This window comes from Lampetra fluviatilis, chromosome 63 (genome assembly GCF_964198595.1).
Source record: "Lampetra fluviatilis chromosome 63, kcLamFluv1.1, whole genome shotgun sequence".
In the NCBI taxonomy this organism is placed as follows: Eukaryota; Metazoa; Chordata; class Hyperoartia; order Petromyzontiformes; family Petromyzontidae; genus Lampetra; species Lampetra fluviatilis.
Genome location: NC_136337.1, coordinates 4,295,749 through 4,323,401, shown reverse-complemented (window position 1 = coordinate 4,323,401; position 27,653 = coordinate 4,295,749). Strand labels below are relative to the sequence as shown.

The 27,653-nt window shown below is 54.9% G+C and overlaps 1 protein-coding gene across 2 annotated transcripts in view; it reads left to right on the top strand.

Annotated features, from left to right (window-relative positions):
• LOC144951778 (serine/threonine-protein kinase Nek11-like) overlaps nucleotides 1-27,255 on the top strand; it is a 28,008-nt gene extending 753 nt beyond the window's left edge. For both annotated transcript variants that reach the window (XM_078882150.1, XM_078882149.1), the window contains exons 3-14: nucleotides 586-751; nucleotides 1,979-2,109; nucleotides 9,771-9,838; nucleotides 10,935-11,061; nucleotides 11,975-12,124; nucleotides 13,838-13,916; nucleotides 14,397-14,500; nucleotides 18,320-18,439; nucleotides 20,613-20,703; nucleotides 21,199-21,421; nucleotides 25,159-25,274; nucleotides 27,120-27,255. In XM_078882150.1, the coding sequence (XP_078738276.1) occupies nucleotides 586-751; nucleotides 1,979-2,109; nucleotides 9,771-9,838; nucleotides 10,935-11,061; nucleotides 11,975-12,124; nucleotides 13,838-13,916; nucleotides 14,397-14,500; nucleotides 18,320-18,439; nucleotides 20,613-20,703; nucleotides 21,199-21,421; nucleotides 25,159-25,274; nucleotides 27,120-27,197 (1,453 nt within the window). In that variant the 3' untranslated portion in view covers nucleotides 27,198-27,255. The remainder of the gene's footprint in view (nucleotides 1-585; nucleotides 752-1,978; nucleotides 2,110-9,770; nucleotides 9,839-10,934; nucleotides 11,062-11,974; nucleotides 12,125-13,837; nucleotides 13,917-14,396; nucleotides 14,501-18,319; nucleotides 18,440-20,612; nucleotides 20,704-21,198; nucleotides 21,422-25,158; nucleotides 25,275-27,119) is intronic.
• The last annotated feature ends 398 nt before the right edge of the window (nucleotides 27,256-27,653 follow it).

Here is a 27,653-nt window from a genome sequence, read left to right as displayed (position 1 = left end):
TTACTCTGAGGTTTTTTCGGTAAAGTCACGTAGGTGACTCACCCGTTCACTCGCGCACCTGCCCACTTACTCGCTCGCCCACCCGCCCACTCGCTCACTCAGCGCTCGGTTATTCACTCGCTCGCTCACACAACTGTCTGCCAAGGCCGCTGCTGATGCTGCAGGTGTGTGCTGATGCTGCAGGTGTGTGCTGATGCTGCAGGTGTGGGCTGATGCTGCAGGTGTGTGCTGTTGCTGCAGGTGTGTGCTGATGCTGCAGGTGTGTGCTGATGCTGCAGGTGTGTGCTGATGCTGCAGGTGTGTGCTGATGCTGCAGGTGTGTGCTCATGCTGATGCAGGTGTGTGCTGCTGCTGCAGGTGTGTGCTGAAGACGGTGTGTGCTGCTGCTGATGCAGGTGTGTGCTGCTGCTGCAGGTGTGTGCTGCTGCTGATGCAGGTGTGTGCTGCTGCTGCTGCAGGTGTGTGCTGCTGCTGCTGCAGGTGTGTGCTGCTGCTGCTGCAGGTGTGTGCTGCTGTTGCTGCAGGTGTGCTGCTGCTGCTGCAGATGTGTGCTGCTGCTGATGCAGGTGTGTGCTGCTGCTGCAGGTGTGTGCTGAAGACGGTGCCCGTCGGGGAGCTGCGCGCGGACGAGACGGTGCACGCGCACACCGAGGCGCGGCTGCTGGCGCGTCTGCGCCACCCGTGCATCGTGCGGCTCCACGCCAGCTTCCTGGAGCGCGACCTGCTGTGCATCGTCACCGAGCTGTGCGAGGTGACAGAGCGGTGGTGGTGGCGGTGGTGGTGGTGGTGGTGATGATGGTGCCGATGTTGACGATGGAGGTGATGATGATGATGGTGCCGATGATGGAGGTGATGATGATATTGATGATGACGATATTGATGATGACGATATTGATGATGACGAATATGATGATGACGATGTTGACGATGGAGGTGATGATGATGATGATGGTGCCGATGATGATGATGATGATGATGGTGCCGATGATGATGGTGCCGATGATGGCGATGGAGGTGATGATGATGATGGTGCCGATGATGACGATGGAGTGATGATGATGATGGTGCCGATGATGACGATGGAGTGATGATGATGATGGAGGTGATGATGATGATGGTGCCGATGATGATGATGGTGCCGATGATGATGGTGCCGATGATGGCGATGGAGGTGATGATGATGATGGTGCCGATGATGACGATGGAGTGATGATGATGGAGGTGATGATGATGATGGTGCCGATGATGGTGCCGATGATGATGATGATGGTGCCGATGATGATGGTGCCGATGATGACGATGGAGGTGATGATGATGATGATGGTGCAGATGATGATGGTGCAGATGATGACGATGGAGTGATGATGATGATGGAGGTGATGATGATGATGGTGCCGATGATGATGATGATGGTGCCGATGATGATGGTGCAGATGATGACGATGGAGTGATGATGATGGAGGTGATGATGATGATGGTGCCGATGATGATGATGGTGCCGATGATGATGGTGCCGATGGTGATGATGGAGGTGATGTTGATGATGGTGCCGATGATGATGATGGTGCCGATGATGATGGTGCCGATGGTGATGATGGAGGTGATGTTGATGATGGTGCCGATGATGATGATGGTGCCGATGGTGATGATGGAGGTGATGTTGATGATGGTGCCGATGATGACGATGGAGGTGATGATGATGCTGAGTGTGATAAAGAAGGTGATGATGATGACGATGATGATGGTGACGATGGAGGTGATGATGATGATGGTGTCGACGATGATGATGGTGTCGACGATGTTGATGGAGACGATGTTGATGTTGACGACTATGTTGACGACGATATTGACGATGTTGATGATGACGATGATGACGAGGATGTTGATGAGGATGTTGATGATGACGATGATGACGATGTTGATGACAAGGATGTTGACGATGATGTTGATGACGATGTTGATGTCGGCGTGTGCACAGGGTGGAGACCTGGACGCGAGGCTGGAGCAGTGTCGCTCCAGTCGAGGAGGGGCAGGAGAAGCGCTTCCTTATGACCTGCTGCTCGACTGGCTGCTGCAGCTGCTGTTCGGGGTGCACTACATGCACAGCAGGTAGGCGCAGAGATAGCATCACCACCAATAGCAGCACCACCAATAGCATCACCACCAACACCACCAACAGCATCACCACCAATAGCAGCACCACCAACAGCATCACCACCAACACCACCAACAGCATCACCACCAATAGCAGCACCACCACCACCAATAGCAGCACCACCAACAGCATCACCACCAACACCACCAATAGCAGCACCACCACCACCAATAGCAGCACCACCAACAGCATCACCACCAACACCACCAATAGCATCACCACCATCACCACCAACACCATCACCACCAACAGCATCACCATCAACAGCATCACCACCAACACCGCCAACACCATCACCACCAACAGCATCACCACCAACAGCATCACCACCATCAGCATCACCACCAACAGCATCACCACCATCAGCATCACCACCAACACCATCACCACCATCAGCATCACCACCATCAGCATCACCACCATCACCACCATCAGCATCACCACCATCAGCATCACCACCAACAGCATCACCACCAACAGCATCACCACCAACAGCATCACCACCATCAGCATCACCACCAACAGCATCACCACCAACACCACCAACAGCATCACCACCATCAGCATCACCACCAACACCACCAACAGCATCACCACCAACAGCATCACCACCATCACCACCAACAGCATCACCACCATCACCACCATCAGCATCACCACCAACAGCATCACCACCATCAGCATCACCACCAACACCATCACCACCATCAGCATCACCACCAACACCACCAACAGCATCACCACCATCAGCATCACCACCATCAGCATCACCACCAACACCACCAACAGCATCACCACCATCAGCATCACCACCATCAGCATCACCACCAACAGCATCACCACCAACAGCATCACCACCATCACCACCAACAGCATCACCACCAACAGCATCACCACCATCACCACCATCAGCATCACCACCAACAGCATCACCACCAACAGCATCACCACCAACACCATCACCACCATCAGCATCACCACCATCAGCATCACCACCAACAGCATCACCACCAACAGCATCACCACCATCACCATCACCACCATCAGCATCACCACCAACACCATCACCACCATCAGCATCACCACCATCAGCATCACCACCAACAGCATCACCACCAACAGCATCACCACCATCACCATCACCACCATCAGCATCACCACCAACACCATCACCACCAACAGCATCACCACCAACAGCATCACCACCATCACCATCACCACCATCAGCATCACCACCAACACCATCACCACCATCAGCATCACCACCATCAGCATCACCACCATCACCACCAACAGCATCACCACCATCAGCATCACCACCAACACCATCACCACCAACAGCATCACCACCATCAGCATCACCACCAACAGCATCACCACCATCACCACCATCAGCATCACCACCAACAGCATCACCACCAACACCATCACCACCAACAGCATCACCACCAATAGCGTCACCGCCAACAGCATCACCACCATCAGCATCACCACCATCAGCATCACCACCAACAGCATCACCACCAACACCATCACCACCATCAGCATCACCACCATCAGCATCACCACCAACAGCATCACCACCAACACCAACAGCATCACCACCAACACCATCACCACCAACACCATCACCACCAACACCACACACAGCGTCACCACCATCAGCATCACCACCAACACCATCACCACCATCAGCATCACCACCACCAGCATCACCACCATCACCACCAACAGCATCACCACCATCAGCATCACCACCATCAGCATCACCACCAACACCATCACCACCATCAGCATCACCACCAACAGCATCACCACCATCAGCATCACCACCATCAGCATCACCACCATCAGCATCACCACCATCAGCATCACCACCAACACCATCACCACACACACCATCACCACCAACACCATCACCGCCAACACCATCACCACCATCAGCATCACCACCAACAGCATCACCACCAACACCATCACCACACACACCATCACCACCAACACCATCACCACCAACACCATCACCGCCAACACCATCACCGCCAATAGCATCACCACCAACACCATCACCACACACACCATCACCACCAACACCATCACCACCAACACCATCACCGCCAACACCATCACCGCCAATAGCATCACCACCATCAGCATCACCACCAACAGCATCACCACCATCAGCATCACCACCAACACCATCACCGCCAACACCATCACCACCATCAGCATCACCACCATCAGCATCACCACCAACACCATCACCACACACACCATCACCACACACACCATCACCGCCAACACCATCACCACCAACAGCATCACCGCCAACACCATCACCACCAACACCATCACCACCATCAGCATCACCACCATCAGCATCACCACCAACACCATCACCACCAACAGCATCACCACCATCAGCATCACCGCCAACACCATCACCACCAACACCATCACCACCATCAGCATCACCACCAACACCATCACCACCAACAGCATCACCACCATCAGCATCACCACCAACAGCATCACCACCAACACCAACAGCATCACCACCAACACCATCACCACCAACACCATCACCACCAACACCATCACCACCAACACCATCACCACCAATAGCATCACCACCATCAGCATCACCACCAACAGCATCACCACCAACACCATCACCACCAACACCATCACCACCAACACCATCACCGCCAACAGCATCACCACCATCAGCATCACCACCAACAGCATCACCACCAACACCATCACCACCAACACCATCACCACCAACACCATCACCACCAACAGCATCACCACCATCAGCATCACCACCAACACCATCACCACCAACACCATCACCACCAACACCATCACCACCAACAGCATCACCACCAACAGCATCACCACCAACACCATCACCACCAACACCATCACCACCAACACCATCACCACCAACACCATCACCACCATCAGCATCACCACCAACACCATCACCACCAACAGCATCACCACCAACAGCATCACCACCAACACCATCACCACCAACAGCATCACCACCAACACCATCACCACCAACACCATCACCACCATCAGCATCACCACCAACACCATCACCACCAACAGCATCACCACCAACACCATCACCACCAACACCATCACCACCAACAGCATCACCACCAACACCATCACCACCAACAGCATCACCACCAACACCATCACCACCAACACCATCACCACCAACACCATCACCACCATCAGCATCACCACCAACACCATCACCACCAACAGCATCACCACCAACACCATCACCACCAACAGCATCACCACCAACAGCATCACCACCAACACCATCACCACCAACAGCATCACCACCAACACCATCACCACCAACACCATCACCACCAACACCATCACCACCATCAGCATCACCACCCAACACCATCACCACCATCAGCATCACCACCAACACCATCACCACCAACAGCATCACCACCAACACCATCACCACCAACACCATCACCACCAACACCATCACCACCATCAGCATCACCACCAACACCATCACCACCAACAGCATCACCACCAACACCATCACCACCAACACCATCACCACCAACACCATCACCACCATCAGCATCACCACCAACACCATCACCACCAACACCATCACCACCAACAGCATCACCACCATCAGCATCACCACCAACAGCATCACCACCAACACCATCACCACCAACACCATCACCACCAACAGCATCACCACCAACACCATCACCACCAACAGCATCACCACCAACACCATCACCACCAACAGCATCACCACCATCACCACCAACACCATCACCACCAACAGCATCACCACCATCAGCATCACCACCAACACCATCACCACCAACAGCATCACCACCAACACCATCACCACCAACACCATCACCACCAACACCATCACCACCAACAGCATCACCACCAACACCATCACCACCAACACCATCACCACCAACAGCATCACCACCAACAGCATCACCACCAACAGCATCACCACCAACACCATCACCACCAACACCATCACCACCAACACCATCACCACCAACACCATCACCACCAACACCATCACCACCAACACCATCACCACCAACAGCATCACCACCAACAGCATCACCACCAACAGCATCACCACCAACACCATCACCACCAACACCATCACCACCAACAGCATCACCACCAACAGCATCACCACCAACACCATCACCACCAACAGCATCACCACCATCAGCATCACCACCAACAGCATCACCACCATCAGCATCACCACCAACACCATCACCACCAACACCATCACCACCATCAGCATCACCACCAACAGCATCACCACCAACAGCATCACCACCATCAGCATCACCACCAACAGCATCACCACCAACACCATCACCACCAACACCATCACCACCAACACCATCACCACCAACAGCATCACCACCAACACCATCACCACCAACACCATCACCACCAACACCATCACCACCAACAGCATCACCACCATCAGCATCACCACCAACACCATCACCACCAACAGCATCACCACCATCAGCATCACCACCAACAGCATCACCACCAACAGCATCACCACCATCAGCATCACCACCATCAGCATCACCACCAACAGCATCACCACCAACACCATCACCACCAACAGCATCACCACCATCAGCATCACCACCAACACCATCACCACCAACAGCATCACCACCATCAGCATCACCACCAACAGCATCACCACCAACACCATCACCACCAACAGCATCACCACCAACACCATCACCACCAACACCATCACCACCAACACCATCACCACCAACAGCATCACCACCAACACCATCACCACCAACAGCATCACCACCAACACCATCACCACCATCAGCATCACCACCAACACCATCACCACCAACACCATCACCACCAACACCATCACCACCAACACCATCACCACCAACACCATCACCACCATCAGCATCACCACCAACACCATCACCACCAACAGCATCACCACCAACAGCATCACCACCAACACCATCACCACCAACACCATCACCACCATCAGCATCACCACCAACACCATCACCACCAACACCATCACCACCATCAGCATCACCACCAACACCATCACCACCAACACCATCACCACCAACACCATCACCACCAACACCATCACCACCATCAGCATCACCACCAACACCATCACCACCAACAGCATCACCACCAACAGCATCACCACCAACACCATCACCACCAACAGCATCACCACCATCACCATCACCACCAACACCATCACCACCATCACCATCACCACCAACACCATCACCACCAACAGCATCACCACCATCACCATCACCACCATCACCATCACCACCAACACCATCACCACCATCACCATCACCACCAACACCATCACCACCAACACCATCACCACCATCAGCATCACCACCAACACCATCACCACCAACACCATCACCACCATCAGCATCACCACCAACACCATCACCACCAACAGCATCACCACCAACAGCATCACCACCAATAGCATCACCACCAACAGCATCACCACCATCACCATCACCACCAACACCATCACCACCAACACCATCACCACCAACACCATCACCACCATCACCACCATCAGCATCACCACCAACAGCATCACCACCAACACCATCACCACCATCAGCATCACCACCAACACCATCACCACCAACAGCATCACCACCATCACCATCACCACCAACACCATCACCACCAACACCATCACCACCAACACCATCACCACCATCACCACCATCAGCATCACCACCAACAGCATCACCACCAACACCATCACCACCATCAGCATCACCACCAACACCATCACCACCAACACCATCACCACCATCACCACCATCAGCATCACCACCAACAGCATCACCACCAACACCATCACCACCATCAGCATCACCACCAACAGCATCACCACCAACAGCATCACCACCATCAGCATCACCACCATCAGCATCACCACCAACACCATCACCACCATCAGCATCACCACCAACACCATCACCACCATCAGCATCACCACCATCAGCATCACCACCAACAGCATCACCACCATCAGCATCACCACCATCAGCATCACCACCAACACCATCACCACCAACAGCATCACCACCATCAGCATCACCACCAACACCATCACCACCATCAGCATCACCACCAACACCATCACCACCATCAGCATCACCACCAACACCATCACCACCAACAGCATCACCACCAACAGCATCACCACCATCAGCATCACCACCAACACCATCACCACCAACAGCATCACCACCAACAGCATCACCACCAACACCATCACCACCAACACCATCACCACCAACAGCATCACCACCAATAGCATCACCACCAACACCACCATCACCACCAACAGCATCACCACCAACACCATCACCACCAACAGCATCACCACCAACAGCATCACCACCAACACCATCACCACCAACACCATCACCACCAACAGCATCACCACCAATAGCATCACCACCAACACCACCATCACCACCAACAGCATCACCACCAACACCATCACCACCAACAGCATCACCACCAACAGCATCACCACCATCACCACCAACAGCATCACCACCATCACCACCAACAGCATCACCACCAACAGCATCACCACCAACACCATCACCACCAACAGCATCACCACCAACACCACCAACACCATCACCACCAACAGCATCACCACCATCACCACCAACAGCATCACCACCAACAGCATCACCACCAACAGCAACACCACCAACACCATCACCACCAACAGCATCACCACCAACACCACCAACACCATCACCACCAACAGCATCACCACCATCACCACCAACAGCATCACCACCAACAGCATCACCACCAACAGCATCACCACCAACAGCATCACCGCTGTCATCAGAACAGACGTCTGTGCGCCGTGTAGTAGAAGGACCAGTGCCTTCACTGGTGTCTATGAGATGTTAACTACCTCGCCTGATGTACAGGAGGTCGTGGATTTGATCCAAATCGATGAATATGGGCTTCTGTGGGTCTCTATGAGTCTCGATGGGTTTCTGTGGGTCTCTATGGTTGAGCTATAATTGTTGATAGTCAGGTCGCTTCTAAATTTAAGAGCTACGGCCTTGCTTGCTCAAAAAAATAAATAGTTTAGTTTTAGTTGAGCAGATGTTTTGTATTTGAGTTCCTCTTCAGAACGGCGTGACTAACAGACTCATCATGGCTGCTGCTCCTGCTGCTACTACTGTTGCCACGTGCTGCTACTGCTTCTATATATTGCTGCGCACTGCTGCTGTTGCTTCTACGTGCTGCCTGCTGCTGCTACTGCTGCTTCTTGGTGCTACTGCTACTGCTGCTACTACTGCTTCGTGCAACTTATACTGCTGCTACTACTACTGCTGCTACTGCTACTTCTTGGTGCTACTGTTACTACTGCTGCATGCTGCTGCTACCGCCTGCTGCTATTACTCCTGCTGCTGCTACTGCTACTGCCTGCTGCTATTACTCCTGCTGCTGCTGCTGCCCCCAACAGCTGCATCATCCATCGCGACCTCAAGACCAAGAACATCTTCCTGAGCAGGAACGACGTCATCAAGATTGGTGAGCGGCTGACTCACATAGAGACCCATAGACTCACACAGAGACCCATAGACTCACATAGAGACCCATAGACTCACATAGAGACCCATAGACTCACATAGAGACCCATAGACTCACACAGAGACCCATAGACTCACATAGAGACCCATAGACTCACATAGAGACGTATATACTCACACAGAGACCCATAGACTCACATAGAGACGTATATACTCACACAGAGACCCATAGACTCACATAGAGACGTATATACTCACACAGAGACCCATAGACTCACACAGAGACCCATAGACTCACATAGAGACCCATAGACTCACATAGAGACCCATAGACTCACATAGAGACCCATAGACTCACATAGAGACCCATAGACTCACATAGAGACGTATATACTCACACAGAGACCCATAGACTCACATAGAGACGTATATACTCACACAGAGACCCATAGACTCACACCGAGACCCATAGACTCACATAGAGACCCATAGACTCACACAGAGACCCATATACTCACACAGAGACCCATAGACTCACACAGAGACCCATAGACTCACACAGAGACCCATAAACTCATACAGAGACCCATAGACTCACACAGAGACCCATAGACTCACGCAGAGATCCATAGACTCACACAGAGACCCATAGACTCACACAGAGACCCATAGACTCACACAGAGACCCATAGACTCACACAGAGACCCATAGACTTACATGGAGACCAATATACATGTCATTGTTGTCGTTGTTGTTGTCGTCATTGTTTTTGTTGTTGTTGTCATTGACCCTGTTGTTGTTATCATTGTCGTCGTCATTGTTGTTGTCATTGTTGTTGTCGTTGTTGTCATTGTCATTGTTGTTGTCGTTGTTGTCATTGTCATTGTTGTTGTCGTTGTTGTCATTGTTGTTGTCGTTGTTGTCGTCACCGTTGTTGTTGTTGTCATCGTTGTTGTCATTGTTGTCGTCGTCATCGTTGTTGTTGTCATTACCGCTGTTGTTGTCGTCATTGTTGTTGTTGTCATTGTTGTCGTCACCGTTGTTGTTGTCATCGTTGTTGTGGTGCCGTGCCCCCCCCCCGCCCCCCCGCGTGCAGGAGACTTTGGGGTGTCGCGTCTGCTGCAGGCCCCGGCCGACATGGCCTCCACGTTCACGGGCACGCCGCTCTACATGAGCCCCGAGGTGCTGCAGCTGCACGCCTACGGGGCCAAGGCCGACGTCTGGTGAGCGGGAAGGTCCCACCCACTCACACGCCCGCTCACCATCATCACTCACCAACACCACATCACCCACCACCACCACCACACCTCACCTCATCACCCACCACCACCACACCTCATCACCCACCACCACCACCAACACCACCACCACACCTCACCACCCACCACCACCAACACCACCACCACCACCACCGCACCTCATCAACAACACCACCACCACACCTCACCACCCACCACCACCAACACCACCACCACCAGCGCACCTCACCACCACCACCACCACCACCAGCACACCTCACCACCACCGCCACACCTTCATCAACCACCACCACCACCACCACACCTCACCAACCCCCGGTTAGCATGGTTGGCTCCGTACGGCGCGAAGGAAGTTCACTACCGGCACCTCCGAAACCTCACCAGCCACACCAGCAACCACCACACCTCATCATCAACAACCACCACCACCACCACCACCACCACACCCACCACCACCACCACACCTCATCAACAACACCACCACCACACCTCACCCACCACCACCACCACCACACATCACCAACAACCACCACCACCACACCTCACCCACCACCACCACCACCACACATCACCAACCACCACCGCCACCACACCTCACCCACCACCACCACCACCACACATCACCAACAACCACCACCACCACACCTCACCCACCACCACCACCACCACACATCACCAACCACCACCACCACCACACCTCACCCACCACCACCACCACCACACCTCACCCACCACCACCACCACCACACCTCATCAATCCCCGGTTAGCACGAAGGAAGTTCAGCGAGCACTACCGGCACCACCACCACTGCCGCCCAGCTGTGAACTTGACCCCCCCGACCCCTCCCCCCTCCCCCCTCCCCCGCCCCCCCCCCAGGGCCGTGGGCTGCGTGCTGTACGAGATGTGCGCCCTGCGCCCGGCGTTTGCCGCCTCCACGTGGGTGCAGATCCTGCGGCGCATCCTGGAGGAGCCGGCTCCAGCCCTGCCGCACGGCTTCCCGCCCGCTCTCAACGCACTCCTGCAGAGGTGGGGGTGGGTGGGGGGGTGGGGGTGGGGGGTGGGGGGGAAGGTCCTCCCCCTCCCCCCCCCCGTCATCGTCATCATCACCGTTGTCATAATCACCATCATCATCATCAGCACTGTCACCATCATCATCACCATTGTCATCATCACCGTTGTCATAATCACCATCATCATCATCATCACTGTCACCATCATCATCACCATTGTCATAATCACCATTGTCATAATCACCATCATCATCATCACTGTCACCATCATCATCACCATTGTCATCATCACCGTTGTCATAATCACCATCATCATCACTGTCACCATCATCATTACCATTGTCATCATCACCGTTGTCATAATCACCATCACCATCATCATCACTGTCACCATCATCATCACCATTGTCATCATCACCGTTGTCATAATCACCATAATCATCATCATCACTGTCACCATCATCACCATTGTCATAATCACCATTGTCATAATCACCATCATCATCAGCACTGTCACCATCATCATCACCATTGTCATCATCACCGTTGTCATAATCACCATCATCATCATCATCACTGTCACCATCATCATCACCATTGTCATAATCACCATTGTCATAATCACCATCATCATCATCACTGTCACCATCATCATCACCATTGTCATCATCACCGTTGTCATAATCACCATCATCATCACTGTCACCATCATCATCACCATTGTCATCATCACCGTTGTCATAATCACCATCATCATCATCACTGTCACCATCATCATCACCATTGTCATCATCACCGTTGTCATAATCACCATCATCATCACTGTCACCATCATCATCACCATTGTCATAATCACCATTGTCATAATCACCATCATCATCAGCACTGTCACCATCATCATCACCATTGTCATCATCACCGTTGTCATAATCACCATCATCATCATCATCACTGCCACCATCATCATCATCACCATTGTCATAATCACCAACGTCACCATCATCAACTCCCTCTCGTCACCATCATCATCAGCACTGCCACCATCATCATCATCACCGTTGTCATAATCACCATTGCCACCATCATCAACTCCCCATCATCATCATCATCACTGTCACCATCATCATCATCACCGTTGTCATAATCACCATTGCCACCATCATCAACTCCCCATCATCATAATCATCATCACTGTCACCATCATCATCACCGTTGTCATAATCACCATTGCCACCATCATCAACTCCCTCTCGTCATCATCATCACTGCCACCATCATCATCATCACCGTTGTCATAATCACCATTGCCACCATCATCAACTCCCCATCATCATCATCATCACTGTCACCATCATCATCATCACCGTTGTCATAATCACCATTGCCACCATCATCAACTCCCTCTCGTCATCATCATCACTGCCACCATCATTATCATCACCGTTGTCATAATCACCATTGCCACCATCATCAACTCCCCATCATCATCATCATCACTGTCACCATCATCATCATCACCGTTGTCATAATCACCACTGCCACCACCATCATCATCAGCAGCATTGCCACCACCATCAGCTCCCCATCACTAACGTCAACATCGTCACCGAGAGGTCCTTCCTGCTACAGCCCCCAAGAAACCCCCCCCCCCCCCCGACGAACAGCACTTGCCGCAACGGCCCGCGGAGGCTACACGGGGGACCTTTGTCTGCGTGCGCGTTGCGTGCAGGATGCTCAGCAAGGAGACGTCCGTTCGCCCTTCGGCAGAGGAGCTGCTGCACGAGCCGTTCATCCAGCAGCGGATACAGGTGGCTACACCCTGCCCCGCCCCCCTCGCCCCCCCACAGATTAACCCCCCCCCCGCCCCCCCTGCCTCCCCCCACCCCCTCGACCCCTCCTCCCCCCTCTCCCCCTCTGACCTCTCGACCCCTTGACCCCTCCTCCCCCCCTGCCCCCTCCTCCCCCCTCTCCCCTCTCCCCCTCTGACCCCTCTGACCCCTCTGACCCCTCTGACCCCTCGCCCCCTTGACCCCTCGCCCCCTTGACCCCTCCTCCCCCCTCTCCCCCTCTGCCCCCTCCTCCCCCCTCTCCCCCTCTGCCCCCTCCTCCCCCCTCTCCCTCTGACCCCTCTGACCCCTCGACCCCTCCCGCTCCTCCTGACCGCTTGTGCCTGGTTTCAGTCCCCCTCTCTGCCCCCCCACTCCACCCCCCCCTGAACCCCCCTGACCCCCCCTGACCCCCCCCCTGACCCCCCCCTGACCCCCCCCTGACCCCCACCTCTGCCACAGAGTTCCCTCTCCCGGCTGGAGGAGCAACTGGGAGCTGAGAGGAGACGGAGCGGAGTGGAGCAGCATCAGCAGCAGCAGCAGGAGGAGGAGACGTCCCAAGTGCCGTGAGTTGGTGTGGGCCCTGTGAGCACTCACCACTCACACTCACTTACACTCACACTCACTCACACACTCACTCACACACCCACACACTCACTCACACTCACTCACACACTCACTCACACACACTCACTCACACACTCACACACTCACCCACACACTCACCCACACTCACACTCACTCACACACTCACACACACACTCACACACACTCACACACTCACACACTCACCCACACACTCACCCACACTTACTCACTCACACACTCACTCACACACTCACACACACTCACACACTCACACTCACACACACACACTCACACACTCACCCACACACTCACTCACACTCACACGCACTCACACACTCACACTCACCCACACACACTCACACACTCACCCACACACTCACTCACACACTCACACACTCACACACACTCACACTCACCCACACTCACTCACTCACACACTCACTCACACATTCACACACACTCACACACTCACACACACTCACACACTCACACACCCACACTCACCCACACTCACCCACTCACTCACCCACACACTCACCCACTCACCCATACACTCACACACTCACACACACACACCCACACTCACTCACTCACACTCATCCACACTTACTCACACTCACACACCCACACTCACCCACACACTTACCCACCCACACTCACTCACACACTCACCCACACTCACACTAACTCACACTCACTCACACACACTCACTCACACTCACTCACACACTCACTCACACTCACTCACTCACTCACACACTCACTCACACTCACTCACACCCACTCACACTCACTCACACTCACTCACACTCACTCACACACTCACACACACACACTCATACACTCACACACACTCAAACACTCACACACTCACACTCACCCACACTCACCCACTCACTCACCCACACACTCACCCACTCACCCATACACTCACACACTCACCCACACACTCACCCACACTCACACACACCCACCCACACTCACACTCACTCACACACTCACACTCACTCACACACACACTCACCCACACACACACTCAACCACACAGCCACACTCACCCACACACACAGCCACACACTCACACTCACCCACACACACACTCAACCACACAGCCACACTCACCCACACTCACTCACACACACTCACTCACACTCACTCACACACTCACTCACTCACACTCACTCACACTCACTCACTCACTCACACTCACTCACTCACACTCACTCAGCCACCCACTCCCCACACAGCTACAAACTCGCCCACACAACCACACACTCACCCACACAGCCACACACTCACCCACACAATCACACACCCACACAACCACACACTCACCCACACACTCACCCACACACTCACCCACACACTCACCCACTCACTCACCCACACAACCACACACTCACCCACTCACTCACCCACACAACCACACACTTACCCACACAGCCATACACTCACAACCACACACCCACACAACCACACACTCACCCACCCACACTCACCCACACTCACCCACACAAAGACCCCCACTGTAGCCATAGCAGACTGTAGGGGCAAATGCTGTTAGCAAGCACCTATGAAGGCCGGCACGACACATGAGGGGGTAGATGGCCAACACCACGCCCGGCCGCCTTTGTCTCCCCAGTGGCGATGTTTACTACACACCGCACCAGGTACTCATTTGAGGCCGAGTCGACCTAGGGGAGGCCCAGGACCGGTTCAGATAATCGTAACTGGGTGTTGGCCGTGAGCGGGAATCGAACTCTGTTCGCCGCCGGGTTCATAGCTCAGCGCGCTAACCGCTGCACCACCGCTCCCCACTACCGCTCTACACAGAGACACACAGACACGCACCCACACAAGCACACACACCTGCCCCCCCCCCCTGGGAGAATGGTAAACAAACACGTGGACAAACCGCACTGCCGCGTGATTGCTTCCCCCACCGTTCCGTTCCCCCTCACTGTGCACGTGAGGGTCTCAGCGCTGGGAGCGGAGAGGAGGGGGAGATTGGGGGGGGGAGATTTGGGGGGGGTGAGGGGGATTAGAGGGCAACCCGATTGATTGCCCACCTCGGTTCATTTCAACCCTCCCGCCCTCCCTCCCTCCTTGTCGACTGCCCAAATGCCATCAGACACGGCGGCGGCATGCCTCGGCTGGCGTGTGACCATGGCACCTGTCGGCTTAGCTGGCCGTGATTGTGTGTGTGTGCGCACGTGTGTACACATGCCTGTGTGTGTGTGCGCACGTGTGTGTGTGTACACAAGCGTGTGTGCGTGTGTGTGTACACATGCCTGTGTGTGTGTGTGTACACATGGCTGTGTGTGTGTGTGTGTACACATGGCTGTGTGTGTGTGTGTACACATGGCTGTGTGTGTGTGTGTGTACACATGCCTGTGTGTGTGTGTGTACACATGGCTGTGTGTGTGTGTGCGCGTGTGTGTGTGTACACATGCCTGTGTGCGTGTGTGCGTGTCTACACATGCCTGTGTGCCTGTGCGCGTGTGCGTGTGTGTGTGTACACATGTCTGTGTGCGCGTGTGTGTACACATGCCCGTGCGCGTGTGTGTGTGTACACATGCCTGTGTGTGTGTGTGTGTGTACACATGCCCGTGTGCGTGTGTGCGTGTGTGTGTGTGTGTACACATGTCTGTGTGCGCGTGTGTGTGTGTACACATGCCTGTGTGCGTGTGTGTGTGTACACATGCCCGTGTGCGTGTGTGCGTGTGTGTGTGTGTGTACACATGTCTGTGTGCGCGTGTGTGTGTGTACACATGCCCGTGTGCGTGTGTGCGCGTGTGTGTGTGTACACATGCCTGTGTGCCTGTGTACGTGTGTGTGTACACATGCCTGTGTGCGTGTGTGTGGGGAACGGTGGTGCAGCGGTTAGCGCCACGCTGCGAACCCGGCGACCCGAGTTCGATTCCCGCTCACGGCCACCGACACCGGTGACCATTATCCGAACCGATCCTGGGCCTCCCCTAGGTCAGCTCAGCCTCAAATGAGTATCTGGTGCGGTGTGTAAACATTGCCACTAGGGAGACAAAGGCGGCCGGGCGTGGTGCTGGCCACCCACCCCCTCGTGTGCCGTGCCGGCCTTCATAGGTGCTCGCTAACAACACTTGCCCCTACAGTCTGTTAAGGCTACACGGGGGGACTTTTTTTGTGCGTGTGTGTGTGCAAGTGAGTGTGTGCGAGTATGTGAGTGTGTGAGTGTGCGTGTGAGTGTGTGCGTGTGTGTGTGCAAGTGAGTGTGTGCGAGTCTGTGAGTGTGAGTGTGCGTGTGAGTGTGCGTGAGTATGTAAGTGTGTGTGTGCGTGTGTGTGTGAGTCTGTGAGTGTGTGCGTGCGTGTGTGTGCGTGTGTGTGTGAGTCTGTGAGTGTGTGAGTGTGTGTGTGCGTGTGTGTGTGAGTCTGTGAGTGTGTGCGTGCGTGTGTGTGCGTGTGTGTGTGAGTCTGTGAGTGTGTGAGTGTGTGTGTGCGTGTGTGTGTGAGTCTGTGAGTGTGTGCGTGCGCGTGTGAGTGAGTGTGAGTATGTGAGTGTGTGCGTGTGAGTGTGTGCGTGCGTGTGTGAGTGAGTGTGTGTGAGTCTGTGAGTGTGTGAGTGTGTGAGTGTGTGTGAGTCTGTGAGTGACTTTACCGAAAGAACCAAGAAGATGAATCCCTGCAGTCACGAAAGCTTCAAATCGAAATTTAATTACCACTAAACCACGTAAAACAATATCCAGTTAAGCTCGTGCCGGAGGAATCTGCTAACGCTACACGGGGGGGGATCTTCGTCTCTGTGCGTGCGCGTTGCAGGCAGCGCAAGGTCCACCTGGAGACGCTGCGAGCGTGCGCACAGGTGCGCGCCATGACCCCGCGCGAGAGGATGCGGATCCGCAAGCTCCAGACAGCCGATCTCCACGCAAGAAAGCTGCAGTGAGGGACACAGACCAAGATTATCCACCACCCCCCCCCCCCCACGTGTCTCCCCGGTGCTTGGTGTTCACACAGCGCCGCTGGGTGCTCATTTCAGGCTGAGTCGACCTAGGCGACGCCCATGACCGGTTTCAGATGCTCGTTATTTATTTATTCCGTGAGCGGGAATCGAACTCGGGACGCCGGGTTTCGTAACGGCAGCGCGCTGACGGACAAAGACAAAGATCCCCCGTGTAGCCTTAGCAGACTAGCGGGGCAAGTGCCGTTAGCGAGTAGCAGCTGTGAAGGCCGGCACGGCACACGAGGGAGTGGGCAGCCAGCACCACGCCCGGCCGCCTTTGTCTCCCCAGTAGCGATGTTTACTACACACCGCACCAGGTACGCGATGTTGACCTTGAGCAGGAATCGAATTCGGGTCATCAGGTTCATGGCCCAGTGCGCTAACCGCTACACCACCGCTCCCCACAACAGACACACACCAGAGGTCGCAAACGGGTTTTGATTCCTTACCCGTACCCGGCCGCACCAGGGTCGCAAACGGGTACCCGTACCCGTACCCGGCCGTACCCTACCCGTACCGGGTACGGGTAGGGTACAGGTATCGGGTTCCTGATTGCGACCTCTGGGATGAAGCCATGTTGCAGGCGCGGGTGGGTTGATTCTAGGAACTTGAATTGTGAGAAGCGACAAGACGTTGGGAAATGAGTGACAAACGGTGACTCACCAGTGACTCACGGCCTACCCGTACCCGGCCGCACCAGGGTCGCAAACGGGTACCCGTACCCGTACCCGGCCGGGTACGGGTAGCTGGGTATCGGGTAGGGTACGGGTATCGGGTACCCGATTGCGACCTCTGACACACACACACGCACACAAAGACAAAGGTCTCCCGTATAGCCTCTAACAGGAGTACTCTTCGCAAGTCCAGTACGTGGGCAACTCAAGTCAAAGTGGATCATTTCCCGCACCTTCGATTAGCACGGTTCGCTACGCGTGGTGCGAAAGGAATTCAACGTAGGCACATAAGATTGACAAGATATACAAACGCAGACATTACTTCAACCGTGATGATGGGTACAAACTGAGTAATTATTGGAAAGATGTTATTAACCATGTAAAAAAGATTTAAAGATTTATGTGACAGGTACTTTTCTACTTTACCGAGTGTTGACATCCCCAGCGTTTAACACCTACTGCCTTTTTGTATTTGGATTCTCAACCAACATCGGTTTAGGTCGAGGGACAGCGATTGTTTCTCTTGCACATGACGACGTTGACCAATTTCTCTTGTAGCACCGCCCACCACCCCCACGTTCAAATAAGCCCCTCCCCCCCCCCCCCTTAACTTGTATTTAAGGGCTGGTCTTTTGGAATTTTGCCTCACTTGATGCAGTCATTTTTGCTATGACCAGAGGTCGCAAACGGGTTTTGATTCCTTACCCGGCCGCACCAGGGTCGCAAACGGCTACCCGTACCCGGCTGAGTACGGGTAGCCGGGTATCGGGTAGGGTACGGGTATCGGGTACCCGGTTGCGACCTCTGGCTGTGACGGTCCCACCTGATGACGGAGACTTGTGTTGCCTCCGAAACGTCGTGATTTTTATTATTTTATTTCTATTATTACTTCTATTAATTTTATTTTTCACCTACGGAACTTTACTGAAAAAGCCTGAGAGTAGGCAAATAAAGACTCAAGGACTTACACAGAAACCCACAGACTCATCACGCAGAGACCCGTGGACTCGCACGCCGCGTCAGATGCTCTTCTGCGGCCGTCTGGAATGTTCTTCTGTCCCATATTGGAAAGCCGCTGGAAGCTGTGCGCTGTTATCTGAACCGGTCCTGGGCCTCTCCTAGGCCGACTCAGCCTCAAATGAGTGCCTGGTGCGGTGTGTAGTAAACATCGCCACTGGGGAGACAAAGGCGGCCGGGCGTGGTGCTGGCCACCCGCCCCCTCGTGTGCCGCAGTGCGGCCTTCATAGGTGGTGCTGCTCACGAAATCAACTTGCCCCCGACAGTCTGCTAAGGCTACACGGGGGACCTTTGTCTCTGTGTGTGTGTGTGTCTCTGTGTGTGTGTGTGTGTCTCTGTGTGTGTGTCTCTGTGTGTGTGTCTGTGTGTGTGTGTATCTGTGTGTGTGTGTATCTCTGTGTGTCTCTGTGTGTGTGTCCAGGGAGGTGGCCGAGGACCACCGACTCAATAACCTGCGGCAGCGAAACATCAACCGCTTGCGCAACACGGCCAACCACCTGACAGCGCTCATGGTGGGGGAACAATCACACAAACAAAGACAAAGATCCCCCGCATAGCCTTGACAGACTGTAGGGGCAAGTGCTGTTAGCGAGCACCTATGAATGCCAGAACGGTACACGAGGGGGTGGGCGGCCAGCACTACGCCCGGCCGCCTTTGTCTCCCTAGTGGCGATGTTTACACACCGCACCAGGTACTCATTTCAGGCTGAGTCGACCTAGGGGAGGCCCAGGACCGGTTCAGATAATCGTCACTGGCGGTGTTGGCCATGAGCGGGAATCGAACGTGGGTCGCCAAGTTCATAGCGCAGCGCGCTAACCGCTACACCACCGCTCCCCCCACAGGCACTCACACTCACACACACACATGCACACACACAGGCACACACACGTACACACACTCACACACACGCACACACACGCACACACAGGCACACACAAGTATCCACACAGACACGTGGACTCAAAATCCAGGTGACGCCACCTCGCCCGTCTCTCTCCCTCTCCAGAACATCGACGAAGCCGCGACGGCAGCGGAGGAGGAGGAGGAGTTGGAATCGCTCCGGCGCTCAGACAGGAGGAGCGCCGAGACGGAGGGTCACGTGGGCCCTGGGACGGAGGGTCACGTGGGCCCCAAGATGGAGGAGCACGTGGGCCCTGGGATGGAGGGTCACGTGGGCCCCGGGGCCGGCAGGAACTTGGGCCTGGCCCTGCGTGACGGACAGGGCTACGGTGAGAGGCTGGCGGTGGGGACATCTCTACCCCCCCCATCTCTACCACCCCCCCCCATCTCTACCACCCCCCATCTCTACCCCCCCCCCCATCTCTACCACCCCCCCCCCATCTCTACCACCCCCCATCTCTACCACCCCCCCCTTCTCTGCCACCCCCCCCCATCACCACCCCCCATCACCACCCCCCCCCCCCATCTCTACCACCCCCCCCTTCTCTGCCACCCCCCCCCATAACCACCCCCCATCACCACCCCCCCCATCTCTACCACCCCCCCCCCCCATTTCTACCACCCCCCCCATCTCTACCCCCCCTCATCTCCCATCTCTGCCCCCCCCGTGCCAGGGGTGAAGGTGACACCCGAAGTGGCTCTAAATGGGGGGCCACAATAATCGGCTGAAACATATCACGGCCCGAATTGCTATTCCCGGAGCGATGATTGCGCTGAGCGGGTGAATTCATCTCTGCGCTGTCCCTGTATCGTCTGCACCTCTGACACCGATGGGACTGCAATCCAGATCCTCCAAGGATCCGTGAACTCCTCACACAATGCATCCTGGCTCTAACCAGGCTGCATTGTGTGAGGAGTTCACAGATCCTTCAAGGATCCATGAACTCCTCACACAATGCAGCCTGGTTAGAGCCAGCATGGGTCACGTGGGCAGGCCGGCGGGAATGTTTCGGACCGGCGGAGATGTTCCATGAGATGGGGGTCCACGTCTCACACGCTGAGAGAAGGGACGCTCTCACACACTCTCTCTAGAGAAACACTCTCTAGAGAAACACTCTCTCACACTCTCTAGAGAAACATTCTCACACACTCTCTCACACTCTCTCTCACACTCTCTAGAGAAACACTCTCACACTCTCTAGAGAAACACTCTCTCACACACTCTCACACACTCTCACACTCTCTAGAGAAACACTCTCTCTAGAGAAACACTCTCTCTAGAGAAACACTGTCTAGAGAAACACTCTCACACTCTCTAGATAAACACTCTCTCACACTCTCTAGAGAAACACTCTCTCACACACTCTCACACACTCTCACACTCTCACACTCTCTAGAGAAACACTCTCTCTAGAGAAACACTGTCTAGAGAAACACTCTCACACACTCTCTAGAGAAACACTCTCTCACACTCTCTAGAGAAACACTCTCACACTCTCTCACACTCTCACGCTCACACTCTCTCACACTCTTTAGAGAAACACTCTCTCACACTCTCTAGAGAAACACTCTCTCACACACTCTCACACACTCTCACACTCTCACACTCTCTAGAGAAACACTCTCTCTAGAGAAACACTGTCTAGAGAAACACTCTCACACACTCTCACACTCTCTAGAGAAACACTCTCACACACTCTCACTCTTTCACACTCTCTAGAGAAACACTCTCTCACAACCTCACACTCTCTCACTCTCTCACACTCTCTCACACTCTCTACAGCCACACTCGCTCACACTCTCGAGAGCAACACTCTCTCACACTCTCACTCTCCCACTCTCTAGAGAAACACTCTCTCACAATCTCACACTCTCTCACACTCTCTAGAGAAACACTCTCTCACAACCTCACATTCTCTCACTCTCTCACACTCTCTAGAGAAACACTCTCTCACAACCTCACACTCTCTCACTCTCTCACACTCTCTCACACTCTGTACAGCCACACTCGCTCACACTCTCGAGAGCAACACTCTCTCACACTCTCACTCTCACACTCTCTAGAGAAACACTCTCTCACAATCTCACACTCTCTCACACTCTCTAGAGAAACACTCTCTCACACACTCTCACACACTCTCACACTCTCACACTCTCTAGAGAAACACTCTCTCTAGAGAAACACTGTCTAGAGAAACACTCTCACACACTCTCTAGAGAAACACTCTCTCACACTCTCTAGAGAAACACTCTCACACTCTCTCACACTCTCACGCTCACACTCTCTCACACTCTTTAGAGAAACACTCTCTCACACTCTCTAGAGAAACACTCTCTCACACACTCTCACACACTCTCACACTCTCACACTCTCTAGAGAAACACTCTCTCTAGAGAAACACTGTCTAGAGAAACACTCTCACACACTCTCACACTCTCTAGAGAAACACTCTCACACACTCTCACTCTTTCACACTCTCTAGAGAAACACTCTCTCACAACCTCACACTCTCTCACTCTCTCACACTCTCTCACACTCTCTACAGCCACACTCGCTCACACTCTCGAGAGCAACACTCTCTCACACTCTCACTCTCCCACTCTCTAGAGAAACACTCTCTCACAATCTCACACTCTCTCACACTCTCTAGAGAAACACTCTCTCACAACCTCACATTCTCTCACTCTCTCACACTCTCTAGAGAAACACTCTCTCACAACCTCACACTCTCTCACTCTCTCACACTCTCTCACACTCTGTACAGCCACACTCGCTCACACTCTCGAGAGCAACACTCTCTCACACTCTCACTCTCACACTCTCTAGAGAAACACTCTCTCACAATCTCACACTCTCTCACACTCTCTCACACTCTCTAGAGAAACACTCACTCACAACCTCACATTCTCTCACTCTCTCACACTCTCTAGAGAAACACTCTCTTACAACCTCACACTCTCTCACTCTCTCACACTCTCTCACACTCTCTACAGCCACACTCGCTCACACTCTCGAGAGCAACACTCTCTCACACTCTCTAGAGAAACACTCTCTCACACTCTCTCACACTCTCTACAGCCACACTCGCTCACACTCTCGAGAGCAACACTCTCTCACACTCTCTCACACTCTCTAGAGAAACACTCTCTCACACTCTCACAGAACTCTCCGGCCATGCCCCCCCCCCCCCCGTGTTCTCAGATTACAACAATTTCCATGCAAATCCGCCTCCCGTCGCGCACGCGCCACGACCCCTGGTGGGCAAACACCCCCCCCCCCACATCAACACAGCCGACTTAGCCCCCCCCCCCGCCCTACTCACCCCCCCCCCACCTCACATCGCCGTGTCTCCCTGTCTCACCGTGTCCCATCATGTCTCCCCTGTCTGCCTCTGTGTCCCCGTGTCTCTCTGTGTCTGTGTGTGTCCCCGTGTCTCCCTGTGTCTGTGTGTGTCCCCGTGTCTCCCTGTGTCTGTGTGTGTCCCCGTGTCTCCCTGTGTCTGTGTGTGTGTCCCCGTGTCTCCCTGTGTCTGTGTGTGTGTCCCCGTGTCTCCCTGTGTCTGTGTGTGTGTCCCCGTGTCTCCCTGTGTCTGTGTGTGTGTCCCCGTGTCTCCCTGTCTCTGTGTGCCCGTGTCTCCCTGTGTCTCTTTGTGTCTCTCTCCCATGTCTCCCTGTGTCTGTGTGTGTCCCCGTGTCTCCCTGTGTCTGTGTGTGTGTCTCCGTGTCTCCCTGTGTCTCTGTCTGTGTGTGTCCCTCATGTCTCACCCACCCCCGTGTCTCACCCATCCGCGTGTCTCTCTGTCTCTCTGCATCTCCGTGTTTGACTGTCAACCCCCGTGTCTGGCCACGTCCCCCTGCCTCTCCAGGTCTTCGGATGTCGCCCTGTCTCCCCGCGTCCACCCTGTCTCCCCACGTCCACCCTGTCTCCCCACGTCCACCCTGTCCCTGTCTCTCTGTGTCACCGCGTCCCCATGTGTCTCTCTCTGTCTCACCGTGTCCCCACGTGTCTCACCGTGTCTCACCACGTGTCTCCCCACGTGTCCCGCCCATCGTCGTGTCTCTGCAGAGATCCCGGATGATCCGGCCCTGGCTGAGATTTTGTACGAGGACGACTTCGAGGTGGACAGCGACGACACCAACAGCACGGACGACGACGACGACGACGATGAGTCCACCACAAACGTACGCTGACCCAGCGACACACACAGAGACACACACACAGTGACACACACACACACAGTGGCACACTCACAGTGACACACACACACACAGTGACACACACACAGTGACACTCACAGTGACACACAAAGATAAAGACAAAGATCCCCCGGATAGCCTTAACAGACTGTAGGGGCAAGTGCCGTTAGCGAGCACCTATGAAGGCCAGAACGGTACACGAGGGGGTGGGTGGCCAGCACCACGCCCGACCGCCTTTGTCTCCCCAGTGGCGATGTTTACACACCGCACCAGGTACTCATTTAAGGCTGAGTCGACTCAGGGGAGGCCCGGGACCGGTTCAGATAATTGTCACTGATGTTGGCAGTGCGCGGGAATCGAACCCGTGTCGCCGGGTTCATAGCGCAGCGCGTTAACCGCTACACTATCGCTCCCCACACACTCACAGTGACACACACAGTGACACACACAGTGACACACACAGTGACACACACACACCAGCGTACCAACTGCCCTATGGGTGTCAATGCACGTGTCACTGTGTGTGGTGCCCACGATCCATCCTGGGTTTGACCAGCAGGCTGGACTGTGTGAGGAGCTCACAAATCCTTGAAAGATCTGGGCATATTCCCATCGGTGAGCTCCTCCGGCAGGCAAGGCTGCGTTGGCTGGGTCATGTAGCCCGCATACCCAGCCACCGCATGCCCAAGCAGCTTCTGTTTTGCCGGATCGAGGGGGCTAAACGGGCACGACGTGGGCTAGAGAAGAGATGGAGTGACGTGGTACAGGAGGACGTGGAGCTGAGTGGACTTGCCGATGACTGGTACCAGCGGTGTCAAGATTGGCCTCTGTGGAGGAGGCTCGTGAAGGACGCTGCTGGGCAGTTGGAGGCAGTCGCCCTCCAGCTACAACGGAGGGCAGAGGAGCGATGCTCACAACAACGAGCGGAGCTCAGGGCAGCTAAAATGCAGCAAGTTGGCACAGTAGGGGGGGTACAGCTGGTGGTTCATCTACCGGTCATCTCAGTCAGCCAACCCATGGCACCTGCTGGGTCTGTCTCGTGACCTCCTGCACCTAGCCTGGCACAGTAGGGGGGTACAGCTGGTGGTGCATCTACCGGTCATCTCAGTCAACCAATCCATGGCACCTGCTGGGTCTGTCCCATGACCTTCTGCACCTAGCCTGGCACAGTAGGGGGGTACAGCTGGTGGTGCATCTACCGGTCATCTCAGTCAGCCAACCCATGGCACCTGCTGGGTCTGTCCCGTGACCTCCTGCACCTAGCCTGGCACAGTAGGGGGGTACAGCTGGTGGTGCATCTACCGGTCATCTCAGTCAGCCAACCCATGGCACCTGCTGGGTCTGTCCTGTGACCTATCAGCGAGCCTTCGACACTTCACGTGACCTCAAAGTGCACCTGGCCTGGCACAAGCGCCGTGGTTTGATTCCCGCTCATGGCCACCAGCACCAGTGACAATTACCTGAGCCGGTCCTGGGCGTCCCCTAGGTCGACTCAGCCTCAAATGAGTAACTGGTGCGGTGTGTAAACATCGCCGCTGGGGAGACAAAGGCGGCCGGGCTGGCCACCCACCCCCTCGTGTACCATGCCGGCCTTCATAGGTGCTGCTCGCCAACAGCACTTGCCCCAACAGCCTGTTAAGGCTACGCGGGGGATCTTTGTCTTTGTCTCGTGTCACCGCGCATTTCAACGCGCACGTCACCGCACACGTCATCGTGCGTGTCACCGCGTGTCTGTCACCGTGTGTGTGTCACCGTGTGTGTGTTACTGATCGTGTCACCGTGTGTGTGTCACCGCGTGTGTGTCACCGTGTGTGCGTCACCGTGTCACAGGACAGCGACGTGAGGGATCTGCTCCGCTGCTTCCACGCCGTGGTGGACGCGGCGGGCGACGACGGCTCCCAGCGCTAGCAGCAGCGCTAGCAGCGGTCCCATCGCCAGCAGCGCTATCAGCAGCGCCAGCAGCGCTAGCAGCAGCGCCAGCAGCGCTATCAGCAGCGCTATCAGCAGCGCCAGCAGCGCTATCAGCAGCGCCAGCAGCGCCAGCAGCGCCAGCAGCGCCAGCAGCGCTAGCAGCGCTAGCAGCAGCGCTAGCAGCAGCGCTAGCAGCGCTATCAGCAGCGCTATCAGCAGCGCTAGCAGCGCTATCAGCCGCGCTAGCAGCGCTAGCAGCAGCGCTAGCAGCAGCGCTGGCAGCGCTAGCAGCAGCGCTGGCAGCGCTAGCAGCGCTATCAGCAGCGCTATCAGCAGCGCTAGCAGCGCTATCAGCGCTAGCAGCAGCGCTAGCAGCGCTAGCAGCAGCGCTAGCAGCAGCGCTGGCAGCGCTAGCAGCGCTGGCAGCTGCCCCGTGGGCATCGGGGGTCTCTC